We start from the raw sequence: 22,725 nt of genomic DNA, 5'->3' as shown, positions 1-22,725 counted from the left end.
CAAGAATCTCCCTAGGTCATTCTAATGTGCTGATGTAGGTATCTGGGGTAGAAGGCATTTTTCTAAAACCTCATAAAAGGTAAAGAGAAAAATACAGAGCAGAGATGGAACCTGGAGGGAGGCCTTGAAAGGTGGTGGAGAGAACTTTGGCTCAGTCCTGGACTTGGGGCCTGTCCTGCTGCTCACAAACTGGGTAACTTTGGAAAAGTACTGAACCAATATGAGCCTTAGTTCCCTGACCTGTGAAACAGATATTGATATGCTACTCATAAGGTTTCAAAGATTAAACACATGTAAAATGCTGGGTATATTTTGGTAGTCAACTGCTGGTTGTTCCCTAACCTCCATCTGGGCATTGCAGGTTTCAGATTTCTCTGCAGGTCTTTGGCTTTAAGTACAGGGAAGAGGCGCGAGGGACTTAGAAGAGAGCCAACAATTTTTTAATTGTTGATTGTAGGCTCTAGGGTAAATCAAAGAGGAAGAAGGAGTAAGGCAGTGTTGCAGGGTAGATCAAAGTTCCATTACTTAGTTAATATCACCAAGAAAGGAGAAGAAAAACTACTATTTTTGGTCTATATGCATAGTTTTAATTGTTTACCATATAGCATCATGATGCTGTGCCTCATTACACCTAGATTTTGGCTTGCAACGTCCCCTAGTGACAAGTCGGTAGCAACAGTGTCATCTGAATGCTGGCATTGCATTTCTCATTTGATAGTAGATAAGCCACAGGTGCAAAAAACATGCCGTACATCCTTAAGGAAAGGGCAAGATGACCAACTCTCATTTTGAAAAACACAAAGTTAAAAATAAATTGAAGGCCGTTTGGGGGATCAAGGACTTCTTTGTATTATTAGGCATTCTTGATTGCTTAACTGAGAACTGAAATAACCATGATGTTCTTTAACCCTTGCCATAACTCTATGAAATAAGAATTATCTTGATGCTTATTTTATTTGGAGAGGAAACAGATTCAGAGACATTATGTGAACTTCTCTGGCATCATGTGGATAATAAACTAGGACTTAAACTTATGTCTTCCGTCAGTAGGTCCATCTCTTCCCATCAATCACATAGCCTCCCTGTTAAATGAGATGTACATTTTGCTTCAATTTCTTTTATAGAACACATAGCAGTAAGTTATGAAATAACTTGTTGGCTAACTTTAAAAGATGAAATATAAAAGTTGTTAAGATGTGTATTTGGTGATAGCTGTACACTTAAGATCCAAGACAGTATTTAGAAAAAAGAGAAATCACTAGTATGCAAAATATACCTTTATTTGCATTTAAATAAAGAAAGCTTAAATGGGCTAAAGAGATGTGGGGCTTTTATGCTAGAAAACAGCTGTTTTGGAAGATGTGTTTTCTTAAGAGTGACATTGTTATAATCATTTCACTTCTTGTCACACACAGTCCTATTATTCAGTTTTCTGGGGAAATTCAAAATAAAAGCAAAGACAAAGAAAAACAACAGGGAGCAAAGTGACAAATATTAAAAAGAAGAAAAGTAAAAAGCACTTGTATTTTTAAAGAAGTTTGGTATATAATTATCCTCTGAAATTTCAATCACAATTGATCCTTTGGCTATTTGTAACTTGTTGGCGAAGGTTTTGGATTAAGTTTTTGACTCTGGATGACATAATTCATATGGCAACATGCCTGCTGGAAAGAATATCTAAATCTAGCATCAGCTCTATCTTCAAATAGTTCAGTTGTCTGGGAAGATATAAGCTGAAATAATAACACAAGAAGAATCTAGGTAGAAGTAACTTCACTAATCATAGAAATAAATGTTTTTTTCTTTGCAATTCAAATTTTAGGACCCTGCCTCATTAATTAGGTCTGGGTGAGGCCCAAGATCTTCAGGTGATGGGGTAGCTTGAGGAAAACACTTTGAGAAATGCTACGACATAGACTAGCTAGAAGGGTTCCTACACTAAAGGAATTTAAAACAGGAGGGAGGGAAAGCCAAGCAAACACAAACAAAGTTTATTATGAGCCTCCTTCCTAGAAAACCCCAAATCATTTTCTCTTGCAGAGTAAGGCCTACCTCATCAGAAACACTCTGCCAACACTTTTGGCATTCTAAATTACCAGAAGTCTCAGAGGACCCTTTTTTTTTTTTTTTTTTTTTTTTTTTTTTTTTTTTTTTTTTAGGCTGTGGGTTAGGTTGTTATAAATTTGTGATTTATACTACTTAATAGAGTTAGTGACTTATGAATCTATCCTACTTCTCATCTGGGACATTTGTTGAGTTTTGTAGTTGGAGTTAGTCCTCTAACATTGAACAAAAGGCTCCATTTCAGGGCAGTACCTCTTTGATGATTTTGAAATGCTGGAATCTGCACTGAGATTAAGTTCTAAGAGGGCAATTGGAGGTCAGTTGGGTGTTTAATGAAAGAGTTAGGGAGAGGCTGTCAACTCAAACAAACAGACTCGCCCGACCATTCAGTAATCATTCCCAAATGAACTCTGTTTACACAAGTCTGAAGCCTGCCTTCCACTGTCAGATGTTTCCAACTGACTCCTCTCCCAGCAGTCTTCCTATTCACATAGGGTGAGTTTCAGGGCTGAGAATGCAAACTTCAGATAGGTACGCTACTGAAGATACAAAAGCAGCTTTTTCCATCACATACCAGAGGAGCTACTGAGAATTAAAGGAACCAAGACACATCTTTAGCCCTTAATGGATGTTGCCTTGCTATAAGGGCTGAACTCAAGGTAGAAATCAAGAATAGAACACAATTGCATTTGAGCCTCCCGTCACAGTCGGACATCAAAAGGAGGCACCATCTGTCACTGACCACCCCCCTACCACACCCCATCTTCAATATCAGTGCTATCTTTCAGGCTTGGCAACACTGTTTTCAGGCATGGCCCTTCTTTTCTTGCACTTGTCTTTCTCAGGTATTCTTTCGGTCTATAGCATCCTCCCCCATTCTACCAACTCTGCTTTTTTGAATTACATCTCTCCTTGAAGGTCTGTTTCAAATAATACGTTTTTGAGGGGTTATTCTTTGAACCTGAGTAATCTTTTCTCCTCTTGTCTTAATTTTTCTCATCTCTCTTATGCCTTCTATTCCTTAATATAGTTATTTATGCAAGTATGTTATCTCTTGTACTAAACAGTAAATCTTTTATAGCTGGGGACAGTGATTCATCTTTTCACACCCTACAATATGTAGGAATACAGTATGTTGTTTTCATTTAATGGATTAATAAAAGAAAGGGAGAATTTATCAGAAAACTTTGCATTTACCAGTATACTTTAATAAGAGTTTTTAATGAGCCGCACATTAGATTGATATCAACTCTCCTGGAGAAAAAAGAAAATTGAGCATGATTATAAGAAGAGAATTTTTTCTCTTTGCTGACATTTTCAGGTAATTTGATTCTTTGTGGGAAGCTCCTCTGTGATGAGACTGCATCAATTATAACAGAGGAATTGTTATCACTGTGTTCTGCCACCTGTGCACCAAGCACAAACTTCACTGCTTTTCATAACAACCCTCTGAGGTAAATACTATTATTTTTGGCAAAATATTGATGAGGAAATCACTTGCTTAAGATGATAAAGCAGTGAATCATCTGATCTCAGAGTTAGGATGCAGGAGGATTCTCACTGAGAGGTCCTACTCACGGATGTGTAATAAGCAGCATGTAAAGGAACCAGAAATTGTTATACCTCTCTCTAATGGCAGTCTGTTTTCTTTGTCTCCAAAAATAAGAACCATAATCTTGACAGTTCTATTGCAATACTTTGAAGTTGTTATTGTATTTATTAAAACTCTGGATTCTTGGCAGAACCCAAGATTCCATAAGTAAATTGTGAATCTTTATTTTAAACCTATACAGAGCATGACCAACTTGAGGCCAGTGGGGCTCATAGGATTTTGAGGCTTGTTGGCTTTCAAGGAGTAAAGTCACTTTATTTTCACAAAATTTATCTTTATAACTCTCATAGCTTTGAACCCAGTGTTATGTCTATAGGAGAAGGTGGCTGAATCTGGTGTCATTCAGGGGTCTGTGGGTGTGTGGGTGGAGTGCCATGAAAGTGTAACTTTTGGATTACTCTAAACCAGTAGGTAATGATATTATCCAGTGGGTTGTGATGTTATGTGATGTTATCAAAGTTATTTGTTTGATTGTACTAGTTCTTCCTCATTTTTTTTTTTTTTTTGGTGGAATGTCAGAAGGAAGCAGAATCTGTGACTAATCATATATAGCAAGTAGCAAGGTAATGGATAACTTTACTCCAAATTGATTTGTTTTCTTGAGTTTGACAGGCAAAATGAATTCATAGAATTAAAACATTTGCAATTAAGGGCGATAAAGACTAAATTACTAACTTTTAGTGTACTACAAAAGTCTAGATCTCTGAATTATCTTTTTAAAAGAGAAAAATAAGTAATTTGTATCTGTTTAAAATTGTACTAAAGATATTTAAACTAGAATGTCCAAAGCAAGTGAAGGCCATTATTTAGAAGTGTCCTGTCCTCTCTAGGTGTTTCATCTTTCAAATTTCTAAATTTCATTACTCATCAAAGAGAGAGAGGGGAATCATTTTTCTTAGACTCTCTTATAGTGTCTGAATGATGAATAATAATCTAAGTAGATTATTCAGTAAAGATTGCTATATTAAAACTTTATCAGGAAGTTTAGAGATGGCTAATATTCCCTTCTTTTTCAAAAATACTTCCCTCTGAAAACATCCATCCATATCTCTCCTCTAATCATAGATTGTTTATGCTAGCAGCCATATGCAAATATGTCCATCAGCCTTCTTCCTCTCACTATATAGTTCCTTTGACTGTTGTCTTTCATCTCAAAACTGACACAAAAGAGATTGTAAGCCAAAAACAGTAATAAGAGACACAGAATAATGATAAAGAGGTCAATTTATTAAGATGTTACCATCATAAATATATATGCACCCAATCTCAGAGCACCTAAATTAAGTAAGATTATAGATTATCCAGCAAGAAAATCAACAAAGAAACATTTGGCATACTTTATACCAATGGACCTAACAGACATATACAGAACATTCCATCTAATATCAGCAGAATGTACATTCTTCTCAAGTGCACAAAGAACATCCTCTAGGATAGATTATACAGTAGTTGACAAAACAAATTTTAGAAAATATTTAAGAAGATTAAGATTTTACCAAGTATATTTGCTGACTATAATAGAATGAAATTAGAAATCAATAATTAGAAGAAAGCTAAAAAGTTCACACATATCTGAAAATTAAGCAACATACTTCTGAACAACCAATGAGTCAAAAAAAAATTAAAATATCTTGAAACAAATAAGAATGGAACCAAAATATACCAAAACCTATGGGATGCTACAAAAGCAGTTCTAAAAAGGAAGTTCATAGTGATAAAAGCCTACATTAAGAAACAAAAAAATATCTTTAATAAATGACCTAATTTCACACCTCAAGGAACAAGAAAAAGAAGAGCAAACTATGCTCAAAATTAGCAGAAGGAAGAAAATAAAAAGATCAGAGCAAAAACAATTAATATAGACATCCAAAAAGCAACATGAAAAGATCAAGGAAACTAAGAGCTAATTTTTGAAAAGAAAAACAAAATAGATAAACCTTTAGCTAGTCTTAAAAAGAGAGAGAAAACTTAAATAAAATAAAAAATAAGAGAGGAGACACTGAAACTGATACTTAGGAAATATAAAGGATCACAAGAGCCTATCATAAACAATTATATACCAACAAATTAGATAACCTAGAAGAAATTGATACATTTCTGGAAGCATACAACCTACTAAAACTGAATCATGAAGAAATAGAAAATCCGAACAGACCAATAATGAGTAAGGAGATTGAATCATCAATCATAAACTTCCCTACATAGAAAAGCCCAGACATTTGTTTGAATTCTATCAAACATTTAAAGAAGAATAACACCAATCCTTCTAAAACTCTGCCAAAAAAGTGAAAAGGGAACACTCCAAAATTAATTTTATAAAGCCAGAGTTATTCCAATACCAAAGTTAGATAAAGACACTATAAGAAAATAAAACTATAGGCCAGTATCTCTGATGGATATTGATGAAAAAATTCTCAACAAAATATTAGCAAACCAAATTCAATGGTACTTTAAAAGGATCCTACAACATGATCAAGTGGGATTTATTCCTGGATACAAGGATGATTCAACATATGTAAATAAAAAATGTTATAAGTATGTTAATAGAATGAAAGGTAAAATCATGTGATCATCTCAATAGATGCAGAAAAAGCATCTATTTCAACCAAATACAACATCCTTTGATAAAAATGCTCAACAAATTGCAAAACAGAAGGAACATACTTCAACATATTAAAGGCCATATATGACAATCCCATGGCTTTCATCATACTCGACAGTAAAAGATTAAAATTTTCCCTCTAAGATCAGTAATAAGACAAGAGTGCTCACTCCAACTACTCCTATTCAATATAATACAACATAGAAAAAGAAATAAAAGGTATCCAAATCAGAAAGGAAGAAGTAAATCTGTCAATTGCAGATATATGATCTTATATATTAAAAATCCTATAAACCACCAAAAAACAAAACTAATCAAAGAATTCAGTAAATTTGCAAGATACAAAATCAAGATACAGAAGTCAGTTCCATTTCTATGCACTAGTAACAAAATACCTAAAAAAAAAGGAAAGAAATGAAGAAAACAATCCCATTCACGATAACATCAGAAATAATAAAACACTTGGAAATAAATTTAACCAAGAAAGTAAAGATCTCTACACTGAAAACTATAAGACTTTAATGAAAGAAACTGAAGAAAGCAAAAACAAAGGAAAGATATCCCATGTTCATGGATTGAAATCATATTGTTATGGTGATAATCATTTTACAATAAATAAGTGTATTAAATCAACACGTTTTATACCTTAAACTTATATAATGTTATATGTCAATTGTATCTCAATAAAGCTGGAAAAAAATGATACAGGGAAGTGAAGAAAATAAGGATGAGGGCATCTTTATATATATAATAAGTAAACACAATGTGTTTCTTAAGCAAAAGTGATATAATACAGAATATGGTATTTATTATCTTTATGGATTTTAAATATTAAATGAGAGAATAATTGATATAGAACTAAGTGTCCTATCTTAATTGAGTTCCTTCTTCAAAAATAGAACTATTTAGTGGAAAGAGCATATGTTCTAGTTACCTATATGACTTCAAATCTCTCCTCCATTATTTACTAGTTGTGAACTTTAACTTCAGAGGCTGTTCTCTTATCTATAAAGTGTGGATAATAATATCTCCTTAGCAGTGTTATATTGAAGATTAGAGGTGAAATATACAATTAGCTTTCTCTTTCAGGATTCAGACATTTATGGTAGAGGTAGTATTATGGTAGAGGTAGTCACACGTAATCTTCAAGTACAAAATAAATGTAAGTCTGAGCTCTCAAGTTAGGACTCAGCAACACTCTGCATTTAATTTTTCTAACCTCTGAACATGAATTTTCTCAATAATGTCTTTCTTATTTTTTTCTCAAAGCTTCCAAATCCAATCTGATTTCTCTAGGCACAGGGCCATAGCCCTACACCAAGCATTAAGCATCTTTTACTTCTCTTACTTTATGCAACTGAAAGCTTTAAATAATCTAATACCTTTGTTAAGCATAAGTTTACCTTGACCCAGTAGCTTTTTTCTCTGTAGAACTTCCTGCTTCAGTGTTCACCAAAGCCAAATCTCACTTTTGTCTTCTAATTCATTTAGAGAGTATTCCTAACTACATTCATCTCCTTGCGTTGCTTTCTGTTTCTAAGTTTTTTGTCTTTACAACTCTAGACACATAGTCTCAAGGGTATTTTGAGAATCACTTCAGGCTCTACTTCTGGTGTTTCTGGGTACAAAAAAGATAAAATTTAGAACTGCTTTGGGCACAGGAGCAAAAACCAAAAAACCATAGGAGTGATTTTTTTGGCGGGGGACAACCCTAAGAAAATTCTCAACTGTCGCTATTGTTAATGCAGATGACAGTCACTGGTCCAATGTTAATAGTATAGATAAAAGAGACTAATGTACCAGGGGTAATCACTTGATCTCTGGTATTTCATGGAATTGTAGATGGGAAGTAAAATCACATAGGTGACCTTGCAGATGACAGAAATTTATTAAGAACATATAACCTCAAAGCCTAACTATATCATTTATTAGCCATATGATCTTGAGTAAATTAATTTTTATGTACCTTGAATTTATCTATAAGTTGTGATAGAAATTGTTCCTACCCCATAAGGCTGTTTTTTTGTTTTTTGTTTTTTGATTAACTAACAATATGTACAGTGTGTTTAGTGTGGTGCTTGGTATTCAATACATGTTAACTACTGTTATTGTTATGATGTTATAAATTTATGACTTTTGCATTTGTAATGACCTTATAATTTAGAAATATTTATTGATGTTTCTGAAACATATGACTCCAAATGAAATACTTCCTCAGTCAGTGATCCTATTCAAATGTATAATAATAATGAAAGTGACCTACATATTTGGGAGTATCATGAATTACTGGGGTCTGGTTTACTGGAGTCTTCTATGACAGCTAATGTGAAAGATGAGATATGTCTGTGTCACTGTCTTGGCACTGGGGTGGGTTTTAGCAGGATCTGAGCATGAATTCATTTTACTTTTGCACCTTCTTTGGTATTCAAATCAGTAAATCCTAAATTATGAGGAAGAACAGGACTTGCAACCTGTTTTTCTCGGCTGTCTAGTTAGTACCCACATAAGACAGAGAGAAGAATCTGGTTTTATTCATTGGGATTTCGCAAAAATAAACAGGAGGAGCTCAGAGAATTAAGCACGAACCTTTTCTATAATTCTTTTAAAGGTAACTTAGTAGGGAGAAGAGGGAATGGAACATCTATATATCTTATTTAAATGGACTAAAATAATACAAAGCCTTTCCTGACCATGGGAACCTTAGTTGATCTTCCTTTTCTTTGAAGTTTTTTCTCTGTACTTACTTTTTTGACATACAATTTTATCCTTAATTATATCGTGTCATAATTTTTAATTTCATATGTGTTACTCTCATCTCTCCAATGAGATTGGGAGCAGTTGGAGGGGACAGATTATGTTTCATTTTCCTCAAGACTCAGGTGCCAAGATATGTAAAGAGCTGAATAATCACACCATATACTAGGAAGACAGGTTGTTTAGTTAAATTGGCGAAACTGGCTCACTATATAGAGAATAACACGTGGGTCCTTTCCTAACATTACATTCAAAGGTGGACTCCAGATACATTAAAGACTTTCAGTAAAAGGTAAAACTATAAAGTTAAAATAAGACAATATAGTATAATATTTTACTATAGACTTAGAGGGAATTTCTTTAAAAACACGACCATAAAGCAAAGAAATTTGATGAATACAATTATTTCCAAATTAGGAATTTTTGTTTCATGAAGGACATGGTCCAAATTAATAGAAGACAGAATGAATAAGTACAATGTCTACAACAAACTGTTTTTATCTAGAAAATGTAAGGAACTCCTGCAAAGCAGTACTAATAAAACAAAACAACCCTGACAGAAAAACGGGTAAAGGATAGGTACAGGCAATTTATAGAAATAAAAGCTCAAAAGGCTAACAGGTATAGATAATGATACAAAAACTCATTAGTAATTAGAAAAATGCAAATTAAATCATGAAGAAGATACAACAGAATGACTGGAATAAATTAGAAAGCCAAATAATATCAGATCTTAGCAAAGATATGGGGACATAGGAATCCCTCAGGCACTGCAGATGGGAGTGCACATTGATTCAGTCATTCTGAAGGTCATTCCAGCACCACTTAATCAAATTAAATGTATGCACACCCAATGACCCAGTAATTCTGTTTCCAGGAGAACTTGCATAGGTTCATAAAGGGATAAGTAGAAGGCTGCTTAGTGCAGCATTTCTTGGAATAATGAGCAGGAGGTAAAACATGGTAGGTATACACTATGAGTCATCATGTAGCAGTTAAGAGCAATTAATTAGATGTGCATTTAGTAATGAAGATTTTGACAGATCTGAGTAAAAAAGTATAAAACAAAAAGTGATTCAATGACTGAATATTTGTTTCTCTTCAAACTCACGTGTTGAAATCACAACCCCCAATGTCATGGTATTAGGAGGTAGAGTTTTTGGGAGGTGATTAGGTCATGAATGGGATTGATGCCTTTATAAAAGAAACTCAGAGAGCTCCTTAGCTCCTTGCCCTCCACCATGTGAGGCTACACCAAGAAGTCTATGGTCTGCTCCACACAAGGGGGCTCTACCCAGAGTCTGGTAGCCTTATCTCAGACTTCTAGCCTCCAGAACTCTGAGAAATAAATTTCTGTTGTTTATAGCACATAGAATAGAATTTATAACACATAGAATAATTAAAAGCATGTTTACGCTAAACAACGAAATATATTTTTGCAAAATGAATACAAGAAGAATACAGATGAAATATAGAATGGTAGCCACAGGGGGAGATAAACAGCAATGTTTTATGAAAATAAAGAATAAATATTAACAATTAGAAAAGAGCCTTGCATGTATTATTATGATAATATATCATTACCTAATGTAGCCTTTGCATCTGAGGTTCTTTCATTCCTAGAAATGCATGTTTTACTGAAACTTAAAAGTCCACTTTTAAACACAGTTTCTGCTATGGATGCACTTTAGCATTTCTTTCATTTCCTTTTAAAAGACCTATTGCATTCCTGTCCATTCACTTCGGTAAAGACAATGTCTTAGCCTAAAACAACAACAACAATAACAACAAGCAGAAAACATAAAACAGATTTTAAACTGCCAATAAATTATAAGTTCCCATTGTTCAAAAAACTTGTATATCTTTTTAACTAAGACATAATAATTTTTTAATTGAGGCTATATTAAGTCACTCAGGATTAGATGAATAAAGGAAGTATTGGGATGTGTATCTAGTTTTTATCAGACACTTCTCAAGAAATGATTGCAAATTCTATTTTCTTCCTTGAATATAAATTAGCATAAGGATATATATCAATCTATAAATATGAATTCTTGATTCTGGGGGATAAGACCTCAAGATAGAAAAAGGGTACATGATTTAATGATAATTAAAAAAATATATTATAAACTCTATTTCCATATTTATTATTATAAGTATGTTATAATTGAGTATGCCTAGGACAAGGATAAGATGTGATATGGAAAAATAAAAATTGATTTGAGGGAGAAAATAAATGTTTTTTGGGAAAAAAAAGTTTCTTTAACTAAAATAAACTAATAAACCTGTCATTTTCACCCCTTTAAAATAACTGTGCTTTTGTATTTTCTTATAAGGAAAGTTAACTTGAACTTATTGTTTGAAATAGAGTTCACAGGTATCCTGAGCAGAATTGTTAGACAGCGGAGTTTACTTCTTTTCCTCTGGGTGCAATCCTTTATTTTAGTTTTAAAAAAATTGTTAGCATTTCATTTAAATATTACGCAATAGGTTTGGGTATTTTAACTTTGTTCCTGTGTTTGCAAAATAAAACATTTATAATTATCTTTCCTTTTCTCGTATATTTAAAAATATTTTAAATTTTAAATTATGGTCTTTCAAAGAAAGCAAGTGGTCTTACAAATAACCACTTCTGGTGTGGTTAAGCTTTTTCCATTTGGGTAATATAGTGGTGGAATAGGGAGAGCAAGGGGCTAGGATACTTTGAGCTCAGTTCTCTCACCTTTAAATGAAGTGATTGAGTTAGAAAGAGTGATTTATCAGAATCACCTGTTAGGCATATTGATTGCCTTGCTCCCCTATCCTCACCTCTCTATCCCATCAGACATTGATTCTGTAAGTATGAAAGGAGATCTAGGAATCTGCAAGATCATTCTGATGCAGGTGGTCTGAAAACCATGTTTTGAAAATATTAAGGGAAACGATCCACAAAATTCTTTCTACCTATATTATTCTATGATAGAAAGAATTTTATCTGACTTACCAAGTTTTCACTCATCTCTCGTAGGTCCTGAAGTTGGTATGTACTATTTTGTCCAGAATTACTACTGATTCGTACATCTGAAATTTTAAAGGTGCCATGATAATACTCTATATTCTGGCCTGTGATGAAAAGAGAAAGCAGCAAATTAAGTGGTTTGGGCATAGATTTTAGGATTCAACTCTAATGAGGCTATAAAGTCTTTAATATATTGCCGAGATTCTTTCTAATTTTGTTTCATAAAAAGTAATATTAAAATAGTGATTAACTTTTTATGTTAATAACAGTAGCTGATATTTATTGAGTATATACTAGATGCTAAATGCTATTCTTGGCAGTTTACATGTATTTATTCCTCACTTCTGCACTCTAAGATTAACATCACCTTCACTTCATTGCTGAAGAAAGTGAGGCATAGAAGCATTAATTAATTTGCTCTATGAATACAAGTAGTAAATGGCCTTTCCAAGTTTTAAACCCAGACATTCTGACTCTAGCACTGGAACATTTAATTACCGTATTGCTCCTTGTTGAGTATAAATGTATACCATCTTATACTCTATTGGAAGTATAGGTAACTGAACAAACACTCTTGTAAATTTTGATTTGTAATGTGAGAGCTAGGCACATTAAGAAATACACGAAAAGAAAGGTAGGGGGAAAAAACTGAGGTTGGAGGTGAGAAAAGTGTGTAACCAGAATGAATCAATCAAATCTCTCCTTGTCTTTTAGAAAAGGAAGGAAAACAGAGAGCAGTGGAGATTCCTGAGGAATTTGGTAATCTTAGGAGTAAAATCTGGGAGTGGAAGGGGCAGGAAAGCTATAAAGAGTTCAAGGTAGAGAATAGAGCAACCACTAAACAACCACTCTCCTTGGGGAGACTAGCTCAAAGAGGACACAATGAGGGTTTTCCAGCTATGGACCTATGAAAGAAAAATGGATCTCAGAATGGTATATCTTCTAAGCGGGACATCTCTGTACTATGTAATGCTTTTTTTGTCCCCCCGATATTTATCTATATCATCTATAATTTTATCCTTTTATTCATAAAATTTATGCAATTAAGTTAACTGACCTGAGAATCTTTTGCCATTGATGTAAACTACAGATGCGGCCCCAGAACTATATTCTTAAGCCTTTTAAAGCTCCTAATAGAGACTTCCTACCCTCATCAAGTCTGAGCAAGGTGACAACAGATAAGACCATTCAAGTAAGCAATTTGGACTAGATACTTTATCACAGACATCTGTGTCAGAGTGACATTGTGGAGATTTGTCAAAAATATAAATGGTTTGTACTCTGTGCAGAGAAAGATGCAATATAAAGGAGAGAATTCTGAAATGCATTATTTGTGTAATTATAACTATATCAGGCAATAAAAAATTCCTTAATATTGTTTTGGAAAGTGAAAATTTTTTTCTCTAAAAATAAGTAACAACATTGTGTCATATTTATAGTTTACTAACCACTCCAAAATTCATTATTTCATTTGACATGTACTTTTGTTTTGCCCCTGAAATATTGGTAGATAGAAAAATGATGAGTAAAAAGCCAATTTGAATAACTAATTTAATAACCAATTTATCATAGTTTTTCACTTGAATATACAATGAATGATTAGAGTTATTATGATTACTGGAAAATTTCAGACAATTACTAGTTTTTTAATCTTTTGTGTAGACTCTCAAAAGAATAATAGATCATGAGCTTTAAGGAGGTAGAAAATCAGTCTGCTTTGCTTAATGCCGTATCTTGAGTACCCAGAAAAGTACTTGCATATGATAGGCATTTAGTAATTATTTGTGGATGGAAAGATTGAATAAATAAGGAAATATTCTGAATGTGGACATTTACAGGTAAAAATACAAATGCTTTTTGGATGAAATCATATTTACATCTATGCAAATGAAGCTTTATAGAAAAATGAAATCAAATTGAGTGAAATCTGTAATTTTACCTACCAGGGAGTAAGAAGTGAATCAGAAGACCAATGGTCGTTCCCACCACCATCATTAATAACAAAGTGAGAAGTACGATCATCCATGGTTTCAAAGCTCTGCTCTGGGTGCCAAATCCTACTGTTCTGCAAAAGAAAAAACTCCGATTACTCTTATGTTGTAATGATTACAAGCTTTCTGGTTCTCCTTAGCTAAGTGCAAATTGCTTTAGCCTAGCTTTCCCAGTGAGAAGACATTTGTTTTCAATTTTGGTCAAGGTCATTTTGTGTGAGGGGAGGTGTTAAAAATTTAAGATCTGTTTTTCTGCCAATACCATGTGTTTTGATTATTGTTGCTTTGCAATATAATATGAAGTCAGGCAGTGTGAAACCACCAGGCTTGTTCTTTTTTTTTTTCAGGATTACTTTGACTATTCCAGGTCTTTTGTGATTCCATACAAATCTAATAATTTTTTTGTTTTATATCTTTAAAAAATACCATTGGAATTTTGAATTTAATTTTGCATTAAATCTGTATGTAGCTTTGAGTAATGTGGCCAACTATGTTGATTCTTCCAATCCACGAACACAAAATAGCTTCCATTCTTTGGTATCGCCTTCAATTTCCTTTAATAACATCTTGTAGTTTTCAGTCTTTAAGTCCTTCACATCTTTTGTTAAGTTTATTCCTAGGTGTTTTATTCTTTTGTTGCAATTGCAAAAGGAATTCTTTTTTTCATTTCTTTTTATAAAATTTCATTGTTAGTATATGGAATGCAATAAATTTTTGTAAATTGATTTTGTATCCTGCAACATTACTGTATTTGTTTCACATTTCTAATAGTTTTTTAGTAGAGTCTTTAAGGTTTTCTATATAAAAATTCATGTTGCCTGCAAAAAAAATAATAATTTGACTTCTTCATTCCTATTTTGGATGCTTTTCATTTCTTTCTCTTGCCTGATTGCTCTAGTTAGGACTTACAATACTATACTGAATAAGAGTTATTAAAGTGGGCATTTTTGTCTTGTTCCTGATCTTAGAGGAAAAGCTTTCAGTTTTTCACCATCAAGTATATTAGCTGAGGGTTTCTCATATATGACCTTTATTATGTTGAAGTATTTTATTTCTATATCTATTTTATTAAGTGTTTTAATCATAAATTGATGCGGATCTTATCAAATGCTTTTTCTGCATCTATTGATATGATGATATGATTTTTATCCATTACTTTTTTTCTGTGGTATATCACATTGATTTGCATACAGCAAACCATCCTTGTGCCCCTGGAATGAATCTCCCTTGATCGTGATGTATAATCTTTTTAATGTATTGTGTTCGATTTGCTAGTATTTTGTTTAGAATTTTTGAATCTGTATTCATCAGAGATATGGATCTATAGTATTTTTGTGTGTGTGTATTATCCTTACCAAGTTTTGCTATCAGGGTAATGTTGGCCTCATAGAATAAGTTAGGAAGCATTGCCTTTTCTTTGTTTGGAAGACTTTGAGAAACACAGATATTAATGTTTGGTAGAATTCACTAATGAAACCATCTGGTCTTGGACTTTTACTCTTTGGGATGTGTTTTTCTTTTTCTTTTCCAATTAGAGTCAACATTCAATATTACTTTATATTAGTTTCAGGTATACAACATAGTAATTATACATTTGCATAATATATGAAGCAATTCTCCTGATTAGTCTAGTACCACCTGGCACTATACATAATTATTACAATATTATTGATGATATTTCCTATGCTGTACTTTACATCCCTGTGACTATTTCATGACTACTAGTTTGTATCACTTAATTCCTTCACCTATTTTGCTCAGCCCCCTAAACCTTCCCTTCCATCTGGCAATCACCAGTTCATTCTCTGTATCTATGAGTCTGTTTTTGTTGTTTGTTAATTTACTTTATTTTTTAGATTCCATGTATAAATGAAATTACATAATATTTGTCATTCTCTGTCTGATTTACTTCACTTGGCATAATACCCTCTAGGTCCATCCATATTGTTGCAAATTATAAGATTTCATATTATTATGGCTGAGTATTTTCCAATGTATATATGTACCACGACTTCTTTACCAATCATCTATTGATGGGCATTTAGGTTGCTTTCATATTTTGGCTACTGTAAATAGTGCTGCAGTGAACATGGGGGTGCCTATATCTATTTGAATTAGTGCTTTGGTTTTCTTCAGATAAATACTCAGAAGTGGAATTGCTGTGTCATAAGGTAGTTCTAGTTTTATTTTTTTGAGGAACCTCTACTGTTTTCTATAGTGACTGCACCAACTTGCAATATCACCAACAGTGCATAAAGCTTCACTTTTCTTCACATTCTCTCTAACACTTGTTACTTTTTGATTTATTAATGATAGCCATTCTGACAGCTGCAAGGTGATATCTCATTTTGGTTTTAATTTGCATTTCTCTGATGGTTAGTGACATTGAGGATCTTTTCATATGTCTATTGGTCATCTGTATATCCTCTTTAGAGAAATGCATATTCAGGTCCTTTGCCCATTTGTTAATTGGATTGTTTTGGCGTTTTTTTTTTTTTTTTTTTTTTTTGGTGTTGAATTGTATGAAAGCTTTATAAATTTTGGATATTAACCCCTTATCAGATGTATCATTGGCAAATATCTTCACCATTCGGTGGATTGTTTTTTCTTTTTGTTGATGGTTTCCTTCCTTGTGCAAAAACTCTTCAGTTTGATGTACTCCCATTTGTTTATTTTTTTTGTTTGTTTCTCTTGCCTGAGGAGTGATATCAGAAAAAAAATATTGCTAAGAGCAATATCAGAGTTTGCTGCCTATGTTTTCTTTTAGGAGTTTTATGATTTCAGGTCTTACATTTACTTCTTTGAGTTATTTTGAGTTTATTCTGTGTATAATGTAAAAAGGTGGTTCAATTTCATTTTTTTTCATGCATCTGTCCAATTTTCCTAACACCATTTATTGAAAAGACCATCTTTACTCCATTGTATATTCTTGCCTGTTTTGTCATAGATTAAATGACCATATAGATGTGGGTTTATTTCTGGATTCTCTATTCTGTTCCACTGATCTCTTCATCTATTTTTATGCCATTACTATGCTGTTTAAATTATGATAAACTTGTAGTATAGTTTGATATCAGGTATTGTGATACTTCCAACTTTGCCATGGCTATTCAGGGTCTTTTATGGTTTCACATACATTTTAGGATTATTTGTTCTAGTTCTGTTAAAAGTACCATTTGTATTTTGATAGAGATTGCATTGAATCTGTAGATTGCTTTGAGTAGTATAGCCGTTTTAATCATGCTGATTCTACCTACTCATGAGCATGATATATTTTTCCATCTTTTTATGTCTTCTTCAATTTCTTCTATGACTTACAATTTTTTGAGTACAGGTCTTTTATTTTCTTGGTTAAATTTATTCCTAAGTATTTTTTTGGAATGCAATTGTAAATGGGATTGTTTACTTAATTTCTCTTAATTACTGACAGTTCATTATTGGTGTATAGAAATGTAACCATTTCTGAATATTAAATTGTATTCTGCTACTTAACTGAATTCATTAATCAGTTCTAACAGTTTTTAATAAACTCTTTAGGATTCTTTCTATATAGTATCATATCATCTTCAAATAATGACAGTTTTACATCTTCCTTTCCAAATTAGATGTCTTTTATTTATTTTTTCTTGTCTGATTGCTGCAGCTAAGACTTCCAATACTATGTTGAATAAAAGTGGTGAAAGTGGATATCTTTGTTTTATTTCTGTTTTTAAGGAAAACTCTTTTAACTTTTCCCCATTGAGTATAATGTTAGCTGTGGGTTTGCCATATATGATCTTTATTATGTTGAGATATCTTCCCTTTATTTTCGTTTGCTAAGAATTTTTATCATCAATGGATACTGGATTTTTTTAAATGCATATGATTTTTATCTTTTATTTTGTTACTGTGGTATGTCACATTAATTGATTTGAGGATATTTAACCAAACTTGCATCCCAGTAATAAATCTATCGTGACCATGGCATATGATTTTTTTAATGTCCTGCTGAATATGCTTTGCTAATACTTTGTTGAGAATTTTTGTATTTATTTTCATCAGATATATTGGCCTATAATTTTTTTATAATGTATTTGTCTGTCTTTGGAATCAGGATAATGGTGGCCTCATAGAATGAGTTTGGGAGCCTTTCTTCCTTTTAAATTTTTTGGAATAGTTTAAGAAGAATAGATGTTAATTCTTCTTTGAACAATTGGTATAATTCACCTGTGAAGTCATTCAGTCAAGGACTTTAGTTTTTTGGAAGTTTTTTGATTACTGATTTAATTTCATTAGTAATAGTTGGTCAGTCCTAATTTTCTGTTTCTTACTGACCCAATCTTGAAAATTGTATGTTTCTACAAATATATTCATTCCTTTCAGATTGTCCAATTTGTTAGTATATAATTGCTCATAATGTTTTCTTATAATTCTTTGTATTTCCGTGAAGTCACTCGTTACTTCTCTTTTATTTCTGTTTTCATTTATTTGGGTTCTCTCTCTTTTTTCTTGATGAGTGTGTAGAGGTTTATCAATTTTGTTTATTTTTTCAAAGAATTAGCTCTTGGTTTTATTTACCTTTGTATTTTTTTTAGTCTTTTAAATTTATTTTCATTCTGATTTTTATTATTTCCTTCCTTCTACTTACTTTAGGTTTTATTTGTTATTATTTTTTCTAGTACTTTTAAATGTAAAAGCAGATTGTTTATTTGAGATATTTCTTGTTTCTTGAGGTAGGCCTGTATTGCTGTGAATTTTCCTCCTAGGACTTTTTTTTTTTTTTTTTTTTTTTTTTGGTGTCCCATGGATTTTTGGTTCATTGTGTTTTTATTTTCTTTCGTCTCAGGTGTCTTTTGATTTTTTCCTTGATCTCACTGTTAATCCATTCATTGTTTAGTGGCATGTTATTTAGCCTCTATTTGTTCTGTATTTTTCAGTTTCTTCTTGTAACTGATTTCTAGTTTTACACTATTGTGATCAGAGAAGATGTTTGATATGATTTCAGTCTTCTTAAAGTTACTGAGATTTGTTTTGCAGCCTAAGATGTGGGCTATCTTGGAAAATGTTCCATGTACGATTAAGAAGAATATATATTCTGCTGCTCTGTGGTAAAATGCTCTAAAAATATTAAGTAAATCCATCTGGTCTAGTATATCATGTAAGTCCACTGTTTCCTTGTTAATTTTCTGTCTGAAAGATTTGTCCAATGGTGTCAATGGGGTATAGAAGTTTCCTGCTATGACTACATTACTGTCAAAATTTTCCCTTACGTCAATCGATATTTGCTTTATATATTTAGGTGCTCCTATGTTGGGTGCATAAATGTTTATTAATGTTATATCCTCTTGTTGGATTGATTCCTTTATTATTACATAAAGTCCTTCTTCATCTCTTATTACAGCTTTTTTTATTCCATGATTCAACACGTTTCTTTTCTTTTTTTTAAAAAAAAATTATTTATTTATATTTTTTATGGTGCCATTGGTTAATGAAATCCAATAAATTTTAGCTATATACTTTTATATTTACACTGTGTGTTCACCTCCCATAGTTAGATTTCTTTCTGTCACCCCATATTTGACCCTTTACCCTTTCTTTCCCCTCCCTCCCACCCCCGACCCTCTGGTAACCACTAGTTTATAGTCCATGTCTATGAGTCTCTGTTTGCTTGTCTTGTTTGTTTGTTGCTTTTAGGTTTATATCTCACATATAAGTGATATGTGATTTGCAACTTTTTCTGTCTGGCTTTTTTCGCTAAGCATAATTATCTCAAGGCCCACCCATGTTGTTGCAATTATACAACCTTTGTTTTAAAGTGTATTTTGTCTGATGTAAATATTGTTACCCCAGCCTTTTCTTTTTTTATTTCCATTTGCATAAAATATCCTTTTCCATCCTTTTACTGTCAATCTTTGCGTGTCTTTCAACCTGAAGTGGGTCTCTTATATATGGCATATGTATGGGTTTTGTTTTCTTATCCATTTGGCTACCCTACGTTTTTGGATTGGAGCATTTAATCCATTTATATGTAAAGTGATTACTGATAGGTACTTAGTTATTGCCATTTTATTATTCATATTAATGTTCTTTTTTTTTCCCTTCACCTTCTTAAAGAAGTCTTTTCAACATTTCTTTTAATACTCGGTTGGTGGTAGTGAATTTCCTTAGCTTTTGCTTGTCTGGGAAGCTCTTTATCTCACCTTCTATTTTAATTGATAGCCTTGCTGAGCAGAGTAGACTTGGTTGTAAGTCTTATTATGATGTGTCTTGATGTGAGTCTATTGGATTCACCTTATTTGGGACTCTCTGTGCTTCCTAGACTTTTACGTTTATTTCCTTCACTATGTTAGGGAAGTTTTCAGTCATTATTTCCTCAAATATGTTCTGAATCCCTTGCTTTATCTCTTTTCCTTCTGGTACTCCTTCTGGTACTCCTAGGCTTAGTGTTCTCCCAGAGATCTCTTAAACTATCCTCATTTTTTCTTTGATTCTTTTTTTTTCTTTTTTTGCTGTCCTCACTGGGTGTTTTTTGCTGCCTTGTCTTTCAAATGACTGATTTGATTCTCTGCTACATCCAATCTATTGTTGATAATGTCTAGTGTATTCTTCATTTCAGTTATTGCAGTTTTCATTTCTGACTTTTAAAAAATGGTTTCTATGGATTTTTTTTATGCTTACTATCTCTTTGTTGAAGTTCTCACTGTGCTTATCTGTTCTTTTCCTAAGTTCATTGAGCATGCTTATAACCAGAGTTTTGAACTCTATCTGGTAGGTTTCTTTCTACCACTTCACTTATTTCTTTTTCTGGAGCTTTCTTCTATTCTTTCATTTGGGACATGTTTTTTTATTTGCTTGTGTTCACATTTTAGCTGCTTCTCTGTATTTGTTTCTATGTATTAAGTAGATCTGCCATATCTCCCAGTATTTGCTGGGTGACCTTATGTAGAAGTTGTCCTGTTTGGCCCAGGGGCACAGTCTTCTTGATCGCCTGTATTGGGTGTTCCAGGAATGACTCTTGTGTGGTTGTTTGTGCTCTCCTATTATAGTTGAGCCTTGATTGTTGTTGGTACTTTAGTGAGTGATATTGACTCTCTGGCTGACCGTGAGGATTGGTCACATCCACAATGTATGAGCTCCTGGATGTGGACTAATTCTATGGAGTGGGATTAGGCCTGCCAAATTTGTGTTTCTAGAGAGACAGCTCTTTGGATGTGCCACTTGTGGAGCTAATCAGCTGGTGCTCTGTTGAAGTCTAATGTCAGCCTCCAGCTGTGTTGGTTCTGGACGCCCTTGAGAGGGGCTCCCATGCAGGCCAAGGTCAGCTGATTCCTTTGACTGGTATGAGGCTACCTGGTAGGAGCTATAAAACTATTCATATTTGGTCACTGTCTGACCTGGACCTTGAGGTATATGGAAGAGGCCATGTGACAATCTGAGGATGACTGCCACCAGTACTAGGACTGGGGCAGCTCAGCAAAAGGCCTAGGGCACCCCCAAGCCTGAGGCTGCCTGCTGGCTGCCTATGAAACTCAGCAGCTGAATGAGCCTCAGAGTGCCAGAGTTGTATGAGGTAGGATCACAGGGAATCACCAGGGTGGGGCAAGTGATGTTCCCCAGCTCACACTGAGGCCAGGCACTGCCTGCCTTGGGCCCTCAGACCCCTGAGATTTGTTTCAGAAATACTGCAGCTTGGGCTGGGGCTGGTTCCTCAGTAACTGCCCTAAATTGCAACCGGGCAATTTGTGAATTGGGTGGGTTGGGGTCTTAGGGAGTCATTGAAATGGAGAGTCGATCTCATCAGGCCAATGCAGATTCAGTTTGGGCCATGTTGGGGCAGTACTGAACACAAGCAAGATATTACTTGCCTGCAGGCTGCATAGGAGGGGGCTCAACAAGTGGACAATGGTGGCTGGACCTCTAGCCCTCACCCTGAAGCCACACAACTCACTCTTTCCCCATGTACTCTCTGGCACCTCCCAAGCCTCTGTCCCTCTACCCAGAACCTAGGGTGAGTGCCTGTGAGGAAGTGCATCTGTATGCCGGCTCTTTAAGGGGACATCTGGATTTCCAGCTGCCTTCTCTTTTGCCCAGGTGGCCAGGATCCCTTCCGTTTTTCACAGCCAGACTTTGTAAGGAGTCCTCTTCCTGATATTGGAATCATGGGCTGGGAATCCCTGGTATAAACCTGGGGCTTCTTGTCCCCCCGGGGTGAGAAGGGTTCTCCACAGTCAAGATATTTCTCCTGAAGCTCAATCATCACCTGTGGGTGTGGAACCAGCCTGTTTCAAGTCTCTTCCCCTCCTACCAGTTTCAATGTGGTCTTTTCTTTACATTACTAGTTATAGGAGTTCTGTTTAGTTAGTCTTCATATTGTTTTCCAAGGTGGCTGTGAAACTTGAGCTCTAATTTTAATGCAGTCATGGGAGGAGGCATGCAGTGTTTATCTACATTACCATCTTGAAACAAACTCTGAGAGGTTTTTTATGATTGTTTTTATTTCCATACTGTTGGTCAATTTAATTAGATTTTCTAATTCTTTGTGATTCAGTCTAGGAAGATTGTATATTCCTTGTCCATTTCTTCTAGACCATTGAATTTGGTGGCATATAGTCTTTCATATTATTTTTTATGATTATTTGTGTATCTCTGATATATGTCATAACTTCTCTTTCATTTCTGATTTTGTTTATGTCTTTTCTTTTTTTTCTTAGTGAGTCTAGGCAAA

General features: G+C 33.7%; 1 protein-coding gene across 1 annotated transcript in view; it reads right to left on the bottom strand.

Annotated features, from left to right (window-relative positions):
- TMPRSS11A (transmembrane serine protease 11A) overlaps positions 1 to 22,725 on the bottom strand; it is a 59,807-nt gene that overhangs the window by 16,795 nt on the left and 20,287 nt on the right. The window contains exons 2-3 of the mRNA XM_016159653.2: positions 13,974 to 14,095; positions 12,016 to 12,134 (exon numbers count right to left, since the gene is read on the bottom strand). Of these exons, the coding sequence (XP_016015139.1) occupies positions 12,016 to 12,134; positions 13,974 to 14,095 (241 nt within the window). The remainder of the gene's footprint in view (positions 1 to 12,015; positions 12,135 to 13,973; positions 14,096 to 22,725) is intronic.

The sequence above is a fragment of the Rousettus aegyptiacus genome, unplaced genomic scaffold (genome assembly GCF_014176215.1).
Source record: "Rousettus aegyptiacus isolate mRouAeg1 unplaced genomic scaffold, mRouAeg1.p scaffold_m13_p_10, whole genome shotgun sequence".
In the NCBI taxonomy this organism is placed as follows: Eukaryota; Metazoa; Chordata; class Mammalia; order Chiroptera; family Pteropodidae; genus Rousettus; species Rousettus aegyptiacus.
This window is presented reverse-complemented; position numbering and strand designations above follow the sequence as displayed.